This window comes from Lepisma saccharinum, chromosome 23, assembly GCF_977018435.1.
Source record: "Lepisma saccharinum chromosome 23, izLepSacc3.1, whole genome shotgun sequence".
NCBI classification, from domain to species: domain Eukaryota; kingdom Metazoa; phylum Arthropoda; class Insecta; order Zygentoma; family Lepismatidae; genus Lepisma; species Lepisma saccharinum.
The window spans coordinates 9,623,039-9,642,678 of NC_139251.1; the positions used below are offsets into that span (position 1 = coordinate 9,623,039).

At 38.6% G+C, this 19,640-nt stretch overlaps 1 protein-coding gene across 2 annotated transcripts in view; it reads left to right on the top strand.

Annotated features, from left to right (window-relative positions):
* Window positions 1–12,170, top strand: part of LOC146005195 (prostaglandin G/H synthase 2-like) — a 47,371-nt gene extending 35,201 nt beyond the window's left edge. For both annotated transcript variants that reach the window (XM_083144240.1, XM_083144241.1), the window contains 3 exons: window positions 279–565; window positions 7,729–7,942; window positions 9,777–12,170. In XM_083144240.1, coding sequence (XP_083000366.1) covers window positions 279–565; window positions 7,729–7,942; window positions 9,777–10,063 — 788 coding nt within the window. In that variant the 3' untranslated portion in view covers window positions 10,064–12,170. The remainder of the gene's footprint in view (window positions 1–278; window positions 566–7,728; window positions 7,943–9,776) is intronic.
* Window positions 12,171–19,640: the final 7,470 nt, after the last annotated feature.

The window sequence follows — 19,640 nt, forward strand, 5'->3', positions numbered from 1 at the left end:
TATGCCGGACGGCAAGTTCCTGCACGTCTGTACTTCACACGGCTCACACTCGCACTGCTTCACACAAGCCTGTGGCGCGACTGCCATCTACCGGGTGACAACGAAACGCTCTTCAAGTGGCAGGAGTTTCGTGGAGCCGCGGCATCAACACGTCGAGATATACGAGGTGGCCTGTTTTCCACTGACTGACCCTTATAGATTTTTTTCTCACTCAACCGTGTATAATAATGCTCTAGTGTTATGTTATATGATCAAACACCACGCTTGGTGCATTACAGGGGAGACCTTGAAGATAACGGCTGCAGAGTACATCCAGCACTTGACCCAGTACAACTTACAGTTAACGTTCGAGCCAGAGTTGCTGCATAAGGAAGTGTACCAGTACAGCAACAGGATGACCGTGGAGTTCAACCACCTCTACAACTGGCACACATTTCCTCCTGATGGAATCACGGTGGGCGGAGTTCGATACCAGTTCAACGACTTATTGTACAACACTGATCCTGTCTTTCAACATGGCTTTGATAACTTTGTGGACGCCATGACTAAGGAACATGCAGGCGCTGTAAGTTTTGTATTTCTCGATTTCATTTTTGTAGTGTTAGATTCTACTATTTCAATGAATTCTTGTAATTTATCTGTTCATTATATTTGACATTGTATTTTACGGCTTTGGATGTAGAAATACATTGTTTGTCAGTATAGCAGGTGGCGCTAGATTTTCCATTATGCATACATAGGGTGCTTGGTGCCAACCAAGCTCAAATTATTCAAGGTTTAGCATCATTGTGCTAGGGTTGGTATCGCTGCCCTGCTTCAAAACAACTTTCTCCTCGACAATGCTAAAATTTATGGCTTGGGTTTGTGTCCTCTTTTTCATTACCTGAAGCGCATGAGGAAGTGGGTTCGACCTTCCCTGTCTGAGAAGGTCCCGCCATAACTGGGCTTTCTAACAACCCCCGCGGTAGAGAATTCTGTGACGTCATCGCGGAAGCACTTGCCTTCCTTCGCCAGTCTTTTCACATGGAAGCGCATTGGAGGCACGAATGTTTTCAATTAGTATACAGACCTACATAATTGCAATTGTTATTGGAGTTTTTGTATGCAACGTCATATTTGGAGGTAGGGTCCGGGGGGGTGAAGCTCCCCCGGAAAAGTTGCCAAGTATTAAAATAAGCAAAATACTTGATTACAGTATGATCAGGGTTTCAAGTGAGCGGGAACTCCGTTTGTTGTCGGAACTCAGTTCCTGCTGCGACATAATACACGAAAGTCCATCCTTTGTTACACCTTGTAAATAATAGTAAAGAGGAATAAGAAAGTTCTTGAACTAAATTTGTCTCTTGTCGGTGGGTGGTCCGAAAATTCAGAAAAAAAAATACATTGCCTTCAGTGCTTTTTGTTTAAGTTGTAATTGAGAACTTATTTTCCTGTGATGACAGACGTGATAGATCATATTTACTTTGGATGCAAGAATAATAATAAAAATAATCATATAATCACTCCATTTTTCTCTTGCACGATCATTTATGAATGACGAATTGATTTATTTTACTTGGCGTTTGTTGCCACTTTTGGCTAATTGCGAAGAAGAGGAAAAATGGTGGTGCGATATATATAGATGAGGGACAATCACAAATACATAATGACAGCACACGACACAAGTCCCAAAGAGGATTATACTGACCATGTAATCAGACGCCACAAGCTTGTTAATCTGCATAATGCAGTCCTGTGAGATTGACATTTGGGTTTATTGAGAAAGGGTCACTCCTTACACCCCGCACGATCATTTATGAACTTACCACAATATTTAGAGTAATTATTATGATGAACATAACAAATAATAATAATAATAATAACAAAGGAACCTGAAGAGTACCGAAACCTTTCTTTCCAGAAAAAAGTTACTAATGATCATAATATTATTAATAATATAATAAATAAAATGTCATTGTTTCAATACGCTGTTATTATTATTATTATTATTAGTAGTAGTAGTAGTAATAATAGTAGTGGTGGTGGTGGTGGCAGTGGTACTAGTAGTAGCAGTAGTGGTAGTAGTACTCATGAGCCGGCCCCCGTGGCGGAGTGGTTAGCACTTTGCGCTACGACGCCAGGGGTCCCGGATTCGAATTCCGGCATGGGTGTTTGTGGTAGTCGATTCATCAATTTCATCATATCATCACCTCCACCTTCGCAATTAGCCAAAAGTGGCAGAAAAGCGAAGTAAAATAAACCAAACCAAATCAAAGTAGTTATCATGTCTATTCATTTGTGGTTGGCGTTCCGTCTATTGAATTAATTGGTTTTGTATTGACAGTGTCTGCAGTGCATGCTGATGATGATAATAATAATAATACGTTATATTTTTATCACCTGGAACTAACAACCGTTTCGTTATAAAATGATCCTCAGAATGTCCGAAACACATCCAGAATGTCCAAAACACATCCCAAAATGATCCACAAAATGTCCAAAACACATCCTTCCTGGATATCCTATGGACGTCCCTTGGACAGACGTCTCCTGGATATGTGTGTGCTGTATGGGTTATTGTGCTCTTGGTGTACACTAGCAATCTTTCCTCCATATGCGGAGTTGGAAAATAGAGGTGTAGGGTGCCACAAGTCAACCATTCGACTTTCTGTAGCGCAACAATCGGCAGCCATTTTCATATTAGACAGGCCACGTTCATTGATTCTATATCGTACGTTTTCAAACATGGATATTCTATTGGTAACACTCCATTTAGAAGAACTATAAAGGAACAATCCACTTGCCACATTTTCAATCAATTTAATAAGTAAATAACTAGAGAACATTATGATGTTTGATTGACCTCTCGCTTCTTTCCTCCCTTGAAGGCACATAGTGGTTCGGTCCCACTTTAAACTGTAGGTCAAGTCCCGATTAGCCTATCTGTGAATAAAGTGGACTTAAAACAACTCAACAACAGCAGAAACAACTCTGGCTTCCTTCTTTTTTGTGCGCCTGCGCCACAGAGAGCTTGGGTAGAGTTCTACCTGACATCTGGCAGGAGCTAGCGGAATTAGCCAGTGGCGTGCCCAAGATTTTCAAAAAGGGGTGGGGGTACGTATACTTTTCTTTAGTAACGCTCATTGCCATCTTTTCCTGCCATTGACGTTTTTTTTTAGGAATACTGAGTCAAAGGGTGGTTATGACCCCCACCAATCCCCCGTTCGGCACGCCAATGGCAATGGTGTTACTTTGTAGCCCTTCAAGGTAGAGGAAAGGGACGGCGACACGGCCTCGTATTCATTTGTCTGAGTTTGTTTTTAAATTAACTTTATGTACGCAAAAGCGAAACGGGATGGACCTACAGTTTAAGTAATAATAATAATAATAATATCGTCTTTATTGAGAGGGCGTGTTTCGGCCTCGCGGGCCGTTCTTACAACAAACCCTTTAAAAAAACATATTACAATTGACACTTTCCACTTCTTGAAAATCATTGTTGCAGTAGAAAGAATAAAAATAAAAAATAAAAATAAAATAAAAAAGAAATAAAAAACATTCCTACTTATAATGTAAACAACTAATGTACTAAAGGTACAGAGTTAAATCTAAAACCACAATTAGAATACAATTATTACAGCTAAAACTACAACCAATACCTCATTCCCATTCATTACAGAAAAGACAAAGCCAGGCACTATTGTTTGGACAGCAGATGTTTCTTTAGATGTATTTTGTATGTTGCAGGGTGGAGCTCCCCTGAGGTCAGTGGTGGTGGGGGGGGGGGGTCATTCCATTCTTTTATTGCGGTGACTATGAAAGAATTCCCATAGAATGTTGTTCTGTGTACAGGAATCGTGAAGTGTGTTTTTTTGACGAAGGTTAATTTGTTTTCCTTTCTTCCTGTATGGAACAATTCATATATATATCTTGGTTCCTTATTGTTCAGGATCCTGTACAATAAAGACAATGCCAAAAATGTTCTCCTATTCTTAACGTTTAACCAATTAATTTCCTGTAAGTACGGGGATATGTGTTCTCTTCTTTTGACATTCAGTATAAATCTTATGCAACTGTTTTGAAGTTTTTGTATCTTGTAATTTAGAGCACTGTGGATTTTTATAAATACGGGGGAAGCATAATCAATTTTTGGCATTACAAGTGTGTTGACTAGGTGAGTTTTCGTTTCTTTGCTTAGCATATGTTTTAATGGAAAAAGTGATTTCAGTTTGGCTATTGAGTTTTTAATTATATGTGTGACATGAGAACCCCACTGTAGATTCTCGTCCAATATTATGCCACGGTTGCGTGCTGTTTCTACTTTCTGTATTTTGGAATTATTCAGTGTAGGGAGGGGGAGTTTTAATTGTTCTAACTTTTTGAGGTTACTCGTTGTGCCTAAAGTTAAAATGTAAGACTTGGATGAATTCAATTTGAGTGCATTACATTCAGACCATTTAGATATTGAATTTAGGTCCTGTTGCAATGCTTCTAGGGCCATTGCACTGTTTCTTAATGGTGTTTGTATATATATATTTGTGTGTCATCCGCATACTGGTGGTATTTGCAGTGTTTTAGTGAATCATTAAAATCTTTGATGTATAGCGAAAATAGGATAGGTCCTAGAATACTTCCTTGTGGTACTCCTTGTTTGATATCAAGCCATTTAGACATGCACGATTTATTCTCATGTACTAATTTTACACATTGTTGCCTGTTCGTTAGATAAGATCGAAACCATAACAATTCCTTATTTCTTATGCCGATAGATTTTAATTTCTCTGCTAAAAGGTTGTGGTTTATGGAGTCAAATGCCTTGGTGTAATCAAGAAGTACGAGAAACGAAATTTAACCATTATCAACAACGCTATCTAAAGTAGTTACCGTGCTGTGCTGTTTTCTGAAGCCTGATTGACGTGGAGAATAGTGGTCATGCAACATCAGATGGTCTACTAATTGATCTTTTACTATGCGCTCTATAACTTTAGACATAATTGGTAGTACGCTTATTGGTCTTAGATCTTTAACATCAAGGGAAACAGTGGTTTTTGGTACGGGCGTCACTACGTCCTTTTTCCAATCTTCGGGAAATACCCTTGAGAAAGAGAGCAATTTAAGATGTGAGTTAGACTCTTTAGGCAATGGGGGATGCAGAGTCTCAACATTTTTAGACTGATGCCATCATGACCCTTGGCATTGGAATGTAGTTTTTCGACCTCTTTCAACACGGTAGCCTCATTAACCTTCTTCAGTTTGAAGGTTCCGCTTGTCTGCCGTGTTTTATATGACTCGATTAATTTCTCAACCTCGGTCGTGTTTGTTTGCTGACAAACAGAATTTACAAAAAAGTCATTTATTGCATCCGCATTGAGTACACTTGAGGGTAATTTTTGGTTAAACTTATTAGTAACAACTCCCTCTCGTTTTAATGTCTGCCAAAATGTTCTAGCGTTTTTAACTTTTTCATTGAGAACCCGGTCATAATGGTGGAATTTTGCGTTTCTCACGGCTTTTTTCGCACGATTTTTAAAATATTTATAGGAGAGAAGCGCGTCTTGATCACCGGTGTTAACATACTTCAGGTGAAAGTAATCGCGTATTTTCCAAAATTCTTTTACTTTTTCGGATATCCAAGGGGCGGGTGGTCTAGTTACTCGAAAAGTTTTTACTGGAAAATGTTTGTCAGCCAACGCAATAATGTTGCTGTTCAAGAGAAAAACGGATTCGTTTACGTCGTGTTTGCTGCATATTAAGTCCCAATTAATATTTCCCGCGTCTTTGTTAAACTCACTTTCGTTAAAGTTCTTAAAGCTTCTGACTTGAACAAATTTGTTATAATTTTTGGTGCAGTTGATTCCGAACACGGCGTATGTTAAGTGATGGTCTGATATACCGGACATTATATTCTGATCGACGTGGGCCACCTTCAGGTTATCAGAGCAGATGATAACATCGATTAAAGTCCTTGGCGTTGGCGTTACCCTCGTGGGCTTTGTGATGATTTGCTTACCGTGAGCCTCGGCAATGATGTCGTTTAAGAATCGGGTGTTGGGTTCATTTTGTTTCAGCATATTTACGTTGAGATCACCAATCGCAATGTAATGAGCATAATTCAAATGAAAATATTGCACGATATCCCCAATATCGCTTAGATGTGTATACTTAACTTTAGGAGGTTTGTATGCGACTAATATCCCGACCTTCACCTTGCCAACGCCAGGTATCAAACCTAGGACACCTAGATTATTAGGCGATGACGTTAACACTACGCCATTGCAAAGCCCCTGCCTAGCATCTGTGTATGATCGTTTGTTCACATTTGCTTGTTTGCTAGAGATCACTAGCTAGACTAGTGGGTGATCCAGACACACTTTTAGCCAGGACAGTTGAGACATCTGGCTCTGGAATTGTCTGGGGTGTTTGGGAGTGTCTGGAAGTCTCCTTCGACATTGCAGTGTCTGCATTCAATGTGGTGCCCTTGTCTGCCAGTGCTGATGTACGCTTCTGCTGGGTCCTTAGGCAGGTGGACATACAGGGGAACGAAACAGCTGATACTGGCACCAAATCTGCTGATGCAGATCAGATGGCAACGTTTTCGTCCACATTCTGCCAGCTAGGGATCTGCAGACTGTGTTTCATTGTTGCTTCTTACTCTTGGCAGGAAGAGTGGGATGCGGTAACGGGGAACAAGCTTCACGCTATTAAGCCCACCATAGATGCATGGCGTTACTCGTCACTCGACTGCGTATTGGACACAGCCGTGTAACCCATGGACACTTGTTACAAGGGCTGGACCCTTTGATGTGTCGTGTTTGTAATGTCGTTCTAAGTATTCGGCATATTCTTGTTGAATGTGCCGATCTTGCTCTCCTCAGGCAGGTTTCTAATCTTGCCAACTGTTTGTCATCCCTGTTGGACGATGGCAACAGTGTTTTATCCAATGTTTCTATCTTATTGAGAGGAGCTGGTCTCTTCCACTGACTGTGAGGAATCATTGACTGCATTCTTACCTTTCAATGCGTTGTGTTTGTCTTTACAGGCCCCTTTAAAACCATGCTCTTTTAACTTTCCTCAAGAGGCTTTTTACACCCCTGGGTTTAACATTTTCAGTAAGAATTTTAGATCAGCGGATATTTTCCCTTACATACGGTATGCGCCAAAATATACAGTACTGAAACTCGCGCATCTCGAACACGTGGTTGCGTTTGTCTACGGGGCATACATAGCTCCATCTGTACGTGTTCGCAGTAGTGAAAAGGAAGTTGTGTTGTGCAGTTGTTGTTGGAAATGGGTCTCTCGACGGAGGAAAAAGTATTCATAGTTGAGCATTATTTCCGCTCATACGGAAGCGGTCGTGAAGGTGGACCGAGTTTGAAAAAGGTGACTGGTCTATATGCAACCCAAATGACAATCGTCCACTCCACATGCCCTAACCTAACCTAACCTTAGGTTTCCTGACAGTTATGCAACCCAAAAGACACGATTGTTATTTGGGTTGCATATAGACCAGTCACTATATTGTAACATGTCTTATACTTTTGTTCATCTTTTCATTTCAGTACTTTATATTTTGGCGCATACTGTATTTATGGACCGTAGGGTGCAAAATGGCCTAATGCGCCGACGAACTCAACAATTTTAATTCAATCAATAAATCAATACTTTTGAATCATATGGTGTATATATAGTATACACACAGTGTACATACAGGTACAATATTGTACCTAACAATACTATTGTTATGTTCAGATGACTAGCAACAATGTCCACCCTTGGTTTTTTGAAACTGAGAGAGAGTTGTTGCTGTGGGACCGAGAGCTGAGGTTCCAGTCATTCAACAACTACCGCCGGATGCTGAGTCTGTCACCGTACAGGAGTTTCGAAGAGTTCGCTGAGGACCCTGAGGTGGCTCGAATATTGCAGGATTTGTATGGGGATATCGAAGCGCTGGAGTTCTTCCCAGGTAAACAAGAAAGTAACTGCTTTCATGAAAATTCTCATGTGAAGTGTACAAGTAAATGGATTTAGGATATTGATCATTTCATCCCTTATATATTCACCAAGGACGTATTTAGGGGAGGGGTCCAGGGAGTTAGGAACCCCCCCCCCCGTAAGACTTACTAATTAAAAAATTAAATAATGTAAATAATGAAATAATAAAGTAACTAAATAATGAAAATATACATATTTCCGCCAAGCTTATTGCAAGGCAAGGATTATATTGAGATCATACCACTTTGGATGACAGTGGCAAAGTAGATTTCTCCAATATGTATTACTATTTATAACTTAACATTCATAAAATTTCACCAGGAACTTTACTTTTAGTCAACTGGATCTAACAACATTTTTTATATATTTAATAAATATTCAGTTCTTTATCTATTTACATTAATTTAAAAGGTAAAAAAAGGTAAAGTGCTCCCCTGTGCATAGCACCACGCCATGAAGGCGTATAGGGGGTGTGGGGGTAACGCCCCACACTTTCTTGATTCGGTCGTGAGTGGGGGTGATGTGATCAGCATCACGCCCCTGACCGCCTTTACCCCCCAGGGTTTCCCCAGGTACCCATGTTATTCGACGCTGGGTGGGCGCCGGGGCCGCTTCCCCCGTCAGAAAAGTTCCCGGATTTGAACCGGCCGACTGAACCACCGCGGCCACCCAAATAATTGACATTAATTTCCTTGCCATTTTGCCGAATTTAACTACACGTGAGCTAGATAATGAATACGGGATGTTATACCACTATCCTTATACCGTCTTTTTACCTATTCGTATAATTAAAATATAACATTCATTAACTCGAATATTTTAAATTTATACTGTTTTAATTAATTAAAAATGACAATTATTTTTGTTTAAACATTATTATTATAGTTATTGTTATTGTTATTTTGAGACATATTTCTAGATAGGTACCTGATATTTACTTACTTTCTAAAAGAAAAGTGATGATATCTTACAGTAACAAGTCGATTTTTTTAAAACCAATTGCAAATATATTCAATCAATGACTATAATGAAATCTAGTACTTATTGGTGATGTTGGATTAATTACAACGTTAGTCAAAATTTGGACGGGTGAAAGTTACAGTGGTGTAAGTCACTTTAAAAAAAAAACCACTTAGACATAGAAACCAGATCGAGATAAGTCAATCTGTTAACAGAAAACGTGAACTAAATCATGGATTCATTCAACTGTCAACAGATGAGAGTTTTAGGTCTTGTAATAAAGGAAACGGCTGTTGTGTTGATCAGCAAAGTGCTGTGAGTCAGACTCTTTTTTTTCTTTTTAACAAAGTGACTAACACCACTGTAACTTTAACCCTTCCATTTGGTACAATTATTTTTCTTTTATAAATATTAGCAAATCTACTTAGAAGCTTTCAACTGTGCTTTGTTTTAAAACGTCTGCAGTGAAATATCGTAACTAACGTTGGCTCCGTGAAATATGCATAGAAACAACCTACCCTAGTTAAATGATAGAAGAAAGAAAAAATGTGTTCATTAAGTATGTTTTTCTACAAATATTATAACTGAAAAGAAATTTCGTCATTTATGGGTTAAGACAGTTTAAGATGGATTAATTTTGGATGTGAGACTATTGAAAATTAGTTAGATATATCTAATTTGTACGTGATTTAATAATATTATATTTTTATATATCGGACATTCGCATGGACGAAAACGTCATAGAGGTAAGCCCACCCCTGCACACGAGATAGGTCCTTCCGGTGTTAACCTCTTCAATTCTTGCGCCATTGGCTTGTATCATACTCTTTTCTCTCTCTCCGTAGGAATGATCCTGGAGAAGCGAGGAATGAACGTCCTCACGCCGTCAGCATTGACAATAGCCGGGCCCTTCTCTGTGTCGGGCATCATGTCCAACCCCCTGTGCAGCCCCAAATGGTGGAGGCCATCCACCTTCGGGGGTGAAGTGGGGATGCAGATAGTGAGGGAGGCGACCCTGGAGAGACTCTTCTGCCAGAACATGAAGAGCAAATGCAAAGGAATTAAAGTTGCCTTCACGGTTCCTGATGATGCGTCTAATGACTGTCGGGGAAACTGCAATGACGAATTATAGAAACTTCGCTTGTATTGAAACCTTTACCGTCCGGCAGATAGAAGTAGGAATTAGGGATGGCCACTCTTTTTCGAAAAATTCAAAATCGAAAAATCATTTTTTCGAAAACTAAAAATAAGTACGAAAATTTTCTCGAAAATGTTTTCTTTACAAAAACAATTTTTCTTTCGAAAAACGATTGTTTTTTTAGAAACGAAAAAAAACGAACAATTTTTCGATTTTTTTTCGAGAAAAGAGAAACTAATTTTTCTTCCAAGAAACCCTGAAAATCGAAAAATTCAGTTTCCCAGTTTGCCTTTATAAGATCAGGTTTTTAAAACCTGCCATCATTTTTCGAAAAACGAAAAATCGAAAAATTTCACTTTCGAAAATAGAAAAACTTTTTTTTTTTCGAATATGGTCATCATTTGTGATAATTAACAAAATCAAAGCATAAAATGTGCCACAATAACTAACCCGACTACAAACACATACGGCTTTCACCGTCGTCTTTCTCCAAAATAGAAGTATTTTAGGCGAATTGTTTTGCTGATGCAAGACGAGGATAGCTTCTGAATATATAACCGCAGACAAATGTATTAGGTTAGGTTAGGTTAGGTTTTGTCTGTAATATAACTGTCACACCATATACAGGGTGAGTCAAAAATATGGCTACACGTTTGAAGTAAATGTAGCGTGTTACTGTACAATGTAGAGGGAAATGGTGAATGCTATATTAAACCTGAAACTTCATTTTTCCATTTCAGATGAGAATAACGCGCCCGTGCTTACCTATTGCATACCAGAATTGTCGTGAGGCTACCCAGACGTGATTTTAACATAACATTGTTGCCGTCGACTGTGAGAAAGTGGAGAAAACGACTACTTACATCAAATTATTGTTTAGTTCATGATCATTCTGGTATGCACGGTGCAACTGTAACTTCCTGCTGCATGTTCAGCGCCATCTTGGCTAATGACGTAAGCTCATTGTACAGTAACACACTACATTTACTTCAAACGTCAAGCCATATTTATGATTCATCCTGTATATTAAATACTAGTACTAGTGTTTGAAATTAGTGGTTATGGAAGTCGCAAAATGCAACTGTAATGTTTGTTTGGGACCTGACCTATTTTTGCGACTATGTAATTTTGGTCCTTATAAACGTGATGGAACATATCCATGACTCCAGAACTCTTTAAAAAATAGAGTTTAATAACGACTGTCAGTGTAAACGTATGAATTGTATTTACGAGGGCTATTTTTTTCAACCTCCGGTAGGGCATGAAATCATAACCATGGTGAATAGTAAAATGGGTTTATTGGCAAAAGTTACGTACACGTATAATCTACTTTTCAACGTAATCACCATGAAGATTCGGACATTTATCGTACCGATGCACCAGTTTTCCAATACCCTCTGCAAAGAAAAGTGCCGCCTGTCTGTTGAGCCAGATCTGCCGAAGCTTCGCATTGGTGTGGAAGCACTGTCTTCCCAATCACACCTTCATCGCCTAGAAAAGGTGGGAAGTCACTCGGCGCCAGGTCTGGAATGTAGTGGGGGTGATCAAACACTTCCCAGTGGATTCGTTGAAGAAGGTCTTGGGTTGATGCAGCAACATGCGGTCGGGCATTGTCATGAAGCAACGCAGCTTATTCGACGGTGAATTTCCGCTGCATTGTGCCCCTCTGCCTGTAGAAATCGTACCTACGCATCTCGCACTTGGCGGGAGAGTCGATTGTAGCAGACATTTCTACGCGCCCGTCGCTCAGCTTCAACTGAAGTGTTGGCCTTGGCAGTGGTGGTGGTAGTGGCAGGGGAGACACCAATCATGCTGAGTGACGCCCCGCTTCCTAGCGCTTCACGGGCCTCCTGGCGGCACCATCGGAGGTTGAAAAAAATAGCCCTGATACTACTATATGAAATTAACGAGACAAAACTACAAAGAATCCATTGACCAGAATTCATATACAAGACCTCAATTTTCGCAGCAGAGGAACATTTGTAATCCTTTACTGTCAAACGTATGGTATATTCACAGATTTTCAAAGTGTTTTACAATTCTAAATGTTTTAACATTTAGATACATCTCAGTACAAATATAAATGCTTGTTTGAATTTTATTCCTTGTTTTATGTGATTCTACAAAGAGTATATAAGTATGTATGACTATCTTCTAAAAGGTGTTTCAGAAATAATTTAGGGGTTACAAAAAATTATTGCAAGTAAACTACCTATTGAACTTATCTCAATGAAACGAGTCCAGAACGAACGAGGAACTCAAACAGTTTTTTCTTACACCTACAAGTGTTCAACGTGTGCACCACGGGTGAAACGACACGCATCGACACAATAGTCTAGTTCTTACCACACTCGCATCATCATGGGCCTGTCGATAGTGTCTATCGCTGCGATGATACGCCCCTTAGAACTGCGACATTACGCAGCATCAGTGAGACGAATGTCCTGCCTGTGATGAAACCCCACAAAAATAAGTCGCACGGTGTAAGGTCCTGTGATCTTGGGGACCTAAACATTGCACAAAACACTGTGAGTGATGTGGGTGATTTGAGTGTCTCCTAGCGGCAGCTTAACAAAAATACGCGCACAAACTGTTTGCGTTCCTATCGTGTTGAGGCGTGCCGTGTTACCCGTGGTGCATACATTGAACATTTGTAGATGTCAAAAGAAAACTGTTTGAGTTCCTCGTTTTTTCTAGACTGGTTTCATTAACGTAAGTTCAATAGCTTACTTGCAATAAATTTTTGTAACCCTTCAATGATTTATGAAACACCCTGTATATTAGTTTTAGTAGGCTACCTGAACTTTTGCAATTGACTCACATTTGAAAGTCTAAACTCAGCTTAGTCACATTTTTTTGCATAAGCCCTGTACATCAAAGTCTTGTTTCTAGCCATGTTAGTCCGGCAGCCAAAGGAATAGCTTTATCAAGATGGCAGCCGAAATACAATATGGCCGCAATGTTCTTGTCGCAGATTCCGAAGCTACCTGATCAGGGTCCGTGACTGTACATGACATATAAACTCAGATAGACATTACCAAACCTAAGGACTTTTACACGTGGGTGCCATTTTGAAAAATGACAGCCAGAATGTTAGAACTATAGGGTGACTCAAAAGTCCAGCACCACCCATTTAATTTGAGAACGGCTTGACGGAGGTTGATGAAACTTTGGATATGGGTAATGGAGGTGGGGGCACACCAGTATGCATCATGGCAGCCATCTTGAAAGCCGCCATTTTGGAATTACCTCCAGATTTTCATATGGGTAGGGGTTCATGTGGCACATTGTTTAGGATGTGCGTTTTCTCAGAAAAAAGAATATGCAAATATTTTTCCCCTACCTTTATTTGGTGAGGATATTTTAACAGTCGAAGTTCACATTTGGCGTCCTGCAAGATGTGCTCTATGTTCTGAGCGTTCTGAGCGACACAAAATACAAGACGTTTCCGCCACTCTTCACGGACACGCAATAACACTGCAGGCTTCACAGAGTGACACGCTTGCTGGATCCGGTGCTGGAGATGTCAGAGATAATTGATTTTGTCTTGATAAACCCCAAAGGTAAAAGTCAAGGAGCGTAAGGCCCAAAGAACGGGGTGGCCACTCAGTAGGTACCCTCCGACCAATCAAGTGACCCAGGAACTGCTCATGCAACCACTATCTGATACAAAAAGCATAGTGCGGAGGCGCGTCGTCCTATTGGAAAAAGACGGCGAATTCGCCTTCTGGGTTCAGCAGTGAAGGGAACACCATATTCCTGAAGAATGTTCAGATATCTTTCTCCATTCAAGCTTCCATGGATGAAGACAGATCCCACAATTTTGGGGTTCCATATCCCACACCACGATGGTGGTATCTAACCAACAACAACGATTTTGTTTATCTACCTCACCGTTCACAAAACATATGGCTTCATCGCTAAACAGAACACTTTTCGGAAACATGGGATCCTCATTGCACCGAGCCAAAACCCAGTTTTCAAACTGTACCCGCCTATCCTGGTGTTGCTGTTAGTTAGTTTTGTATTAGCAACTAGCACAAATATATTATTTGTTTTATGAAAGAAAATACAGAAATCTACTTACGAATTTGTATATATTACACTATATACCATAATGCATAATTAGAACAGTAACAGTGATAATGAAATGTCTTTCTTCTTATCAAAGATTTTTATCATTAATACAACTTAATTGTGAATGTTATAAAAAGATGACAGTCACAATAACCTCCCCTCCTGGGGTGAAGAAAATATAGACATCATACTTTGGTGGCTTAAAAAGATACAAGATCGTAAATATGCACATCGAACAGTTACATAACTTTAAAATATTCAACATTCAAAACAACATTTAATACTATAACAAATCTTTCAAAGAATGACAATCAATTCGAAACTACGTTGTTACCATTGCGAACCTATTTGTTAACATTCAACAACAACTCGTGTTTCTTCTCCAATGAACAGTGGAAGGGTTTGATATTTTGTAAATTGTGTCTACACTTTATCTGTTGTCCATCTAAAGACACCACGTTTACAAAATTGTTCTTCACTTACTCCACCAAAAATGGCCCCACATATAAGTCATAAAATTTATGGATAGTTTTGTTCAAGGCAGAACTTCTTGCATGATTCCTAACCATAACCAAATCACCTTGAACAGTTGTAGGGGTTTCTGCGTTTGAATGAGTCTTCTTTCTAGATTTTGAACGTTTAGTTTTTTCAATTAACTGAATATATTTAGCTGTCCAAGACAATTCGTTCATCTCTTCTGGCCAGTCAATAACAGAAGTTATTTTATCTCGAACTTCCTCGTGTAGAAAAATTTCAGCCGGAGTGAAACCAACAACATCGTTATATGAGTAATTTAGTAATTTTATAACATTTGTTAAAACTTTGGACCAAGATCTGTGGTTGGTTTTACAAAAGAGTCTAAGCAAACAAATGATCTCTTTATTATATCTCTCAATTGGATTCGCATGAGGCGAATATGGTGAAGTAAGAATATGCTTTACACCAATTGACTTGAAATTTTTTTCCCATTCACCAGATTTAAATTGTGATCCATTATCCGTTAACATAACTGTACACATAGGATAATGATGGAAATAACCTAAGTTAATTCGGTTGGTAATTTCTTGAGTTGTTTGCCTTCCTGAGAGGATAAGCCATAACATATTTGCTGGTTAATTCTACAATAGTCAGAATATGTTGATATCCTTGAGATAATGGCAATGGACCCATCAAGTCTAAAGATAAGAACTGATGTAATTTGTAAGAAATCACGTGAAGCTCCTCTTTGGTAATATGTTGTGTTTTTTGTTTCGTCCTTGCACATTCCACACAATCACTTAAATATGACTCGACACTTCCTCTCATCTTAGGCCAGAAATAGAATTTAGAACACTTCTTATAAAGCTTAGAAAACCCAAAATGGCCAGCCAAATCATGTTGTTCATACAAAACTTTCTTGACAGCTGCTTCAGGTACAAAAACTCTCCAATGATTCGAGTTGATAGATCTATAAAACAATATATTTTTATGTAGTTTAAATATTCCCTTAATTTCGAAATGGTCATCACCCTTGCCTAACATGGAAATTATACGTTGACATAATTCATCATTTTGTTGTACTTTCATCCAATACAAAAAGTATTCTTCTTCAAGTAAATCAATATCTGTGCAGTTTAAATGTAAAGTGGAAGGAAACAAATTGTTTTGTGACTTAATTGGATATCTACTTAACGCGTCCGCAGCCGTATTTGCAGAACCACTAACATGCTGAATTGTATAATCATAATTTTGCAATTTCAAAGCCCATCTGTCAAGCCTTGGATTTAACGATCTTGCTGAATTTAACCAAGAAAGTGATTGATGGTCACAGTGTATTACAAATGGTCTGCCCAATAGATATATTGAAAATTTTTCCACGGAAAAAAGGATGGCCAGACATTCTATTTCATGCACAGAATATGTTAATTCTGAACTTCGTAAAATTCTGCTCGCATACTTTATAATCAAAGTTTCACCATCGTCAGAATATTGCCATAAGACTCCACCGATTCCTATTTTACTGCCATCAGTATTTACATGGAAAGTGTTGTTCAAGTTAGGTTGAGCTAACATCTCCGGAGACAAAGCCAATTCCTTCAGACATTTAAATGCCTGGAGATGTGCTTCATTCCATTCCCATTTCTTATTCGTTCTAAGTAAATCGTATAAAGGAGCCGCAATCATTGCAAACTTATCCACAAATTTTCTCCTCCAATTTACCATTCCTAAAAATTTTCTTAACGCTTTTCTATTTGTTGGAGTAGGATATTCAGTTATTGCTATATTTCTTTCTGGATCTACAGCGATGGTTTCACCTGATACTATGTGACCAAGAAACTTTACTTCAGTTTTACAAAATGTGCACTTCGATAATTTGATGGACATATTTACTTCTTTCAAAGTTTTCAACACGTAGTTCAAATGTTTTAAATGACTTTCCAGTGATGATGAAAATATGAGAATATCATCCACATACACAATAAGAAATGAACTAGTATCATTGCCAAACACATTATGCATTCTGTCGACAAAAACACTAACAGCACTCTTAATACCAAAAGGCAAAAAATGAAATTCCATTAAAATTCCACGATATGAGAAAGATGTGAACTTATAAGATCTAGGTGTCAGTGGTATTTGAAAATATCCACAAGTTAGGTCAATCGTCGAAAAGAATTTTGCGCCTCTCAACCTAGGCAAAAGTTCAGATATAGGTTCAACCTGTGTCATGGGTGAAATTACATGTTCATTCAGCTTCCTAAAATCAACAACAGGAATCCACCTGCCTTTGGAACTATATGGAGAGGGTTCCGGTATGGAGAAGTACTTTCATGAATTACTCCCCACGTTTTCCATTCCTTTAATTCTTTCTCCATATCATCTCGCCTAGCCAATGGAATAGGGTACGTAGATGCCACTATAGGTTCATTCGTATCTAGCTCTATGTCATAAGATTCCACCTTGGCTGCCTTTGGTTTGTCCGAAAACACATCTTGATACTTCAGTAATAAATTAAATAAATTATCAGCAACTCCAGCTTCACAATATTCGTTGCCAAAAACTCTCTTATGGATATCTTCTTCAGAAGCTAGATAAGCAGAATCATTAACATGAGAAGATTCAAATACCAATGTTTTACAAGATTCAATTACGGAATTTTGCGAGCAAGTATTATTTGTGGAATTCGGAACAAAAGTAGCTGATACTTCCTTACCACTTGAATGAATTAGTTCAACAGTAGACATACGATAATTAATTATAGCATTGTACTGCCACAAAAATGGTCCTCCCAAGATCAAATCGGCATGTAATTGTTTAACTACATATAAACCCACGTGGAAAAATTCATCTCCCAACTGCATAATGACATATATAAAACCTACAACTTTTATACGTTGGTCACCAGCGAAACAAGCCAACTGAATTCCTTCTATTGGTTCCAGCTTTATACTTGGCAATAAAGAACTGAGAGTGATCCAAACCTTGTAATCCAACAAATTACATTGACTACCAGTGTCAATTAAACAATTAAGAAACAAGTCACAAATTCTTCCCTGTATTTCTGGTGCTTCAAGTAAAGGTGTAGGAGTTCCTTTATCTGTAACAGTCCACTCAGGCTCTGAATCAAACCACTCCAGCAAAAATGCAGCAGGTAAAACATCTTCTTTATCAACGCCTAAATATTTAACTCTATTAAAGTCACCGAGACAAGACTTAACATGCAAAAGGTAAGGATCAAAATTACCTGTAAGCTCCATGTAGTCATCCTTTGGCAAGCGAATTGGAGCGCATTTCCCCGCCTTAGTTGTTTAATGTTCTCGGAGGGGTCCCACTAGTAACATTAGTTACTGAGTAACATTCTTGATTTAAACTAATGTCATTGCAATTCATTCCATTTCGGAAAATTTCCATTGTTCCTTGTTGAAATCTCTGAGTTAGTGTTAATGGAGTCACCTAGCAATTCTGTATTGGTCGGACTTTGAAATCTTCTATTCCTGTTGTACCTAGGTGCATCTGTATTATTGCCATTACTAGCGTTCCTTTGAGTGTTTGTTCTTCGATTATTATTATGAAAGTACAAACTTCGATCGTTACCTTGTCGCCAATAGCTCTCTTGGTTAGCTCCAGATTGCCTATAGTTGTTTCTGTGATTCCTAGCAGCTGGTTGGCCCATACGTCTCTCTGAAGCTACTGTTTGGGTAGATAAATCACTGCATGACTTATTTTCCATAGACACTTGCCTTACAAAATGCCTAGATTTTTCGAACCTATTCGAGTTGTACTCCCCAGTTATATAATCACCAGGTAGTGACAAAGATTTGGTTTTATCACTAGAATATAAGTCTATTGTCCTGAGTTTTTGTGTTAATTGTTTAAGGTTGGAAATTTCGTGACAACCCACATTCTTAGAAACTGTTTCTGGCAATTGCTTCAGAATTACTCTTATTATCTCAGCTTGTTTAGGCTTTTCTACAAGGTTGCAATAGGAAGAATATACCTTCAATGCGTACGCTTCTAATGATAAACCAGAAGATGTGTTGTATTTACGAGAACGCAAAACTGCCAGTTGACTTTCTAACAAATCATTCGAAGTAAATTGTTCAAGAAACTTGCACACAAAATCATCATATGATGAGAAATTCCGTCTTTCACTATTGAACCAATACGCTGTAGTATTGTAGAAACATTTGTTAATAACTTGCAGGCGATATTGAGAAGATACACCAATCAAATTTAACATTGTTGTCAGCTGGTCTATAAACTCCCTAGCTGATTTTTTCGAGACGTCACCTCCAAAACGTGGTAACTGGCTTAGCTCATTTACACGAATAACTTTACCCGGGCATTCTCCAAATGGTTTTCCTGTATTACATTCTGCACGCGCAGGTTTACAAAACTGGTTTGATTCAAAATTTGGAGACTCAGAATTCCTAGAAGCAATGTTAATTGGATCATTCAAAATGTCATTTCTGGGAATGTAATTTTGATTACAAAACATCGGACTCATTGAAGTTGTAGCATTTGTATTACCAGCCACAGTATATATTGGCTTCTCACATGAAGGTGTATGCTGAAAATACTTTTGTGAAATTGGATTATTTGAATAAGCTTTCGTTGTACAACACTGAGTTTCATTATGAAAACTGGCATTCAGAGGACTCCCGTAACCATAATGGTTAGTAGAACAAGGTTCATTGTAATGCATTCTATATGTATTCTCCGAAAGTGCGAAGTCTCTATTGGCCAACGGATGTGTAGTGAAATGAGCAGGTCATTCGTTACGTGATGGAGGATCCCACAAATAAGATGTATTGGAAAGCCTATAGGTAAAATCAGTTCCTAAAGAAGTAGCGTTCTGACCTGATTTACGTTTAGTAATTACAGGTATATCAATCAATATCAGTTGAATCATAACCCGAAGAACCAACACCACGTTTGTCACTTCGAGCACTAGCCCGAAATACATTTCGTGATCTTCGATTTGAATTTGCATTATTTGTTTGACAAGCCACAT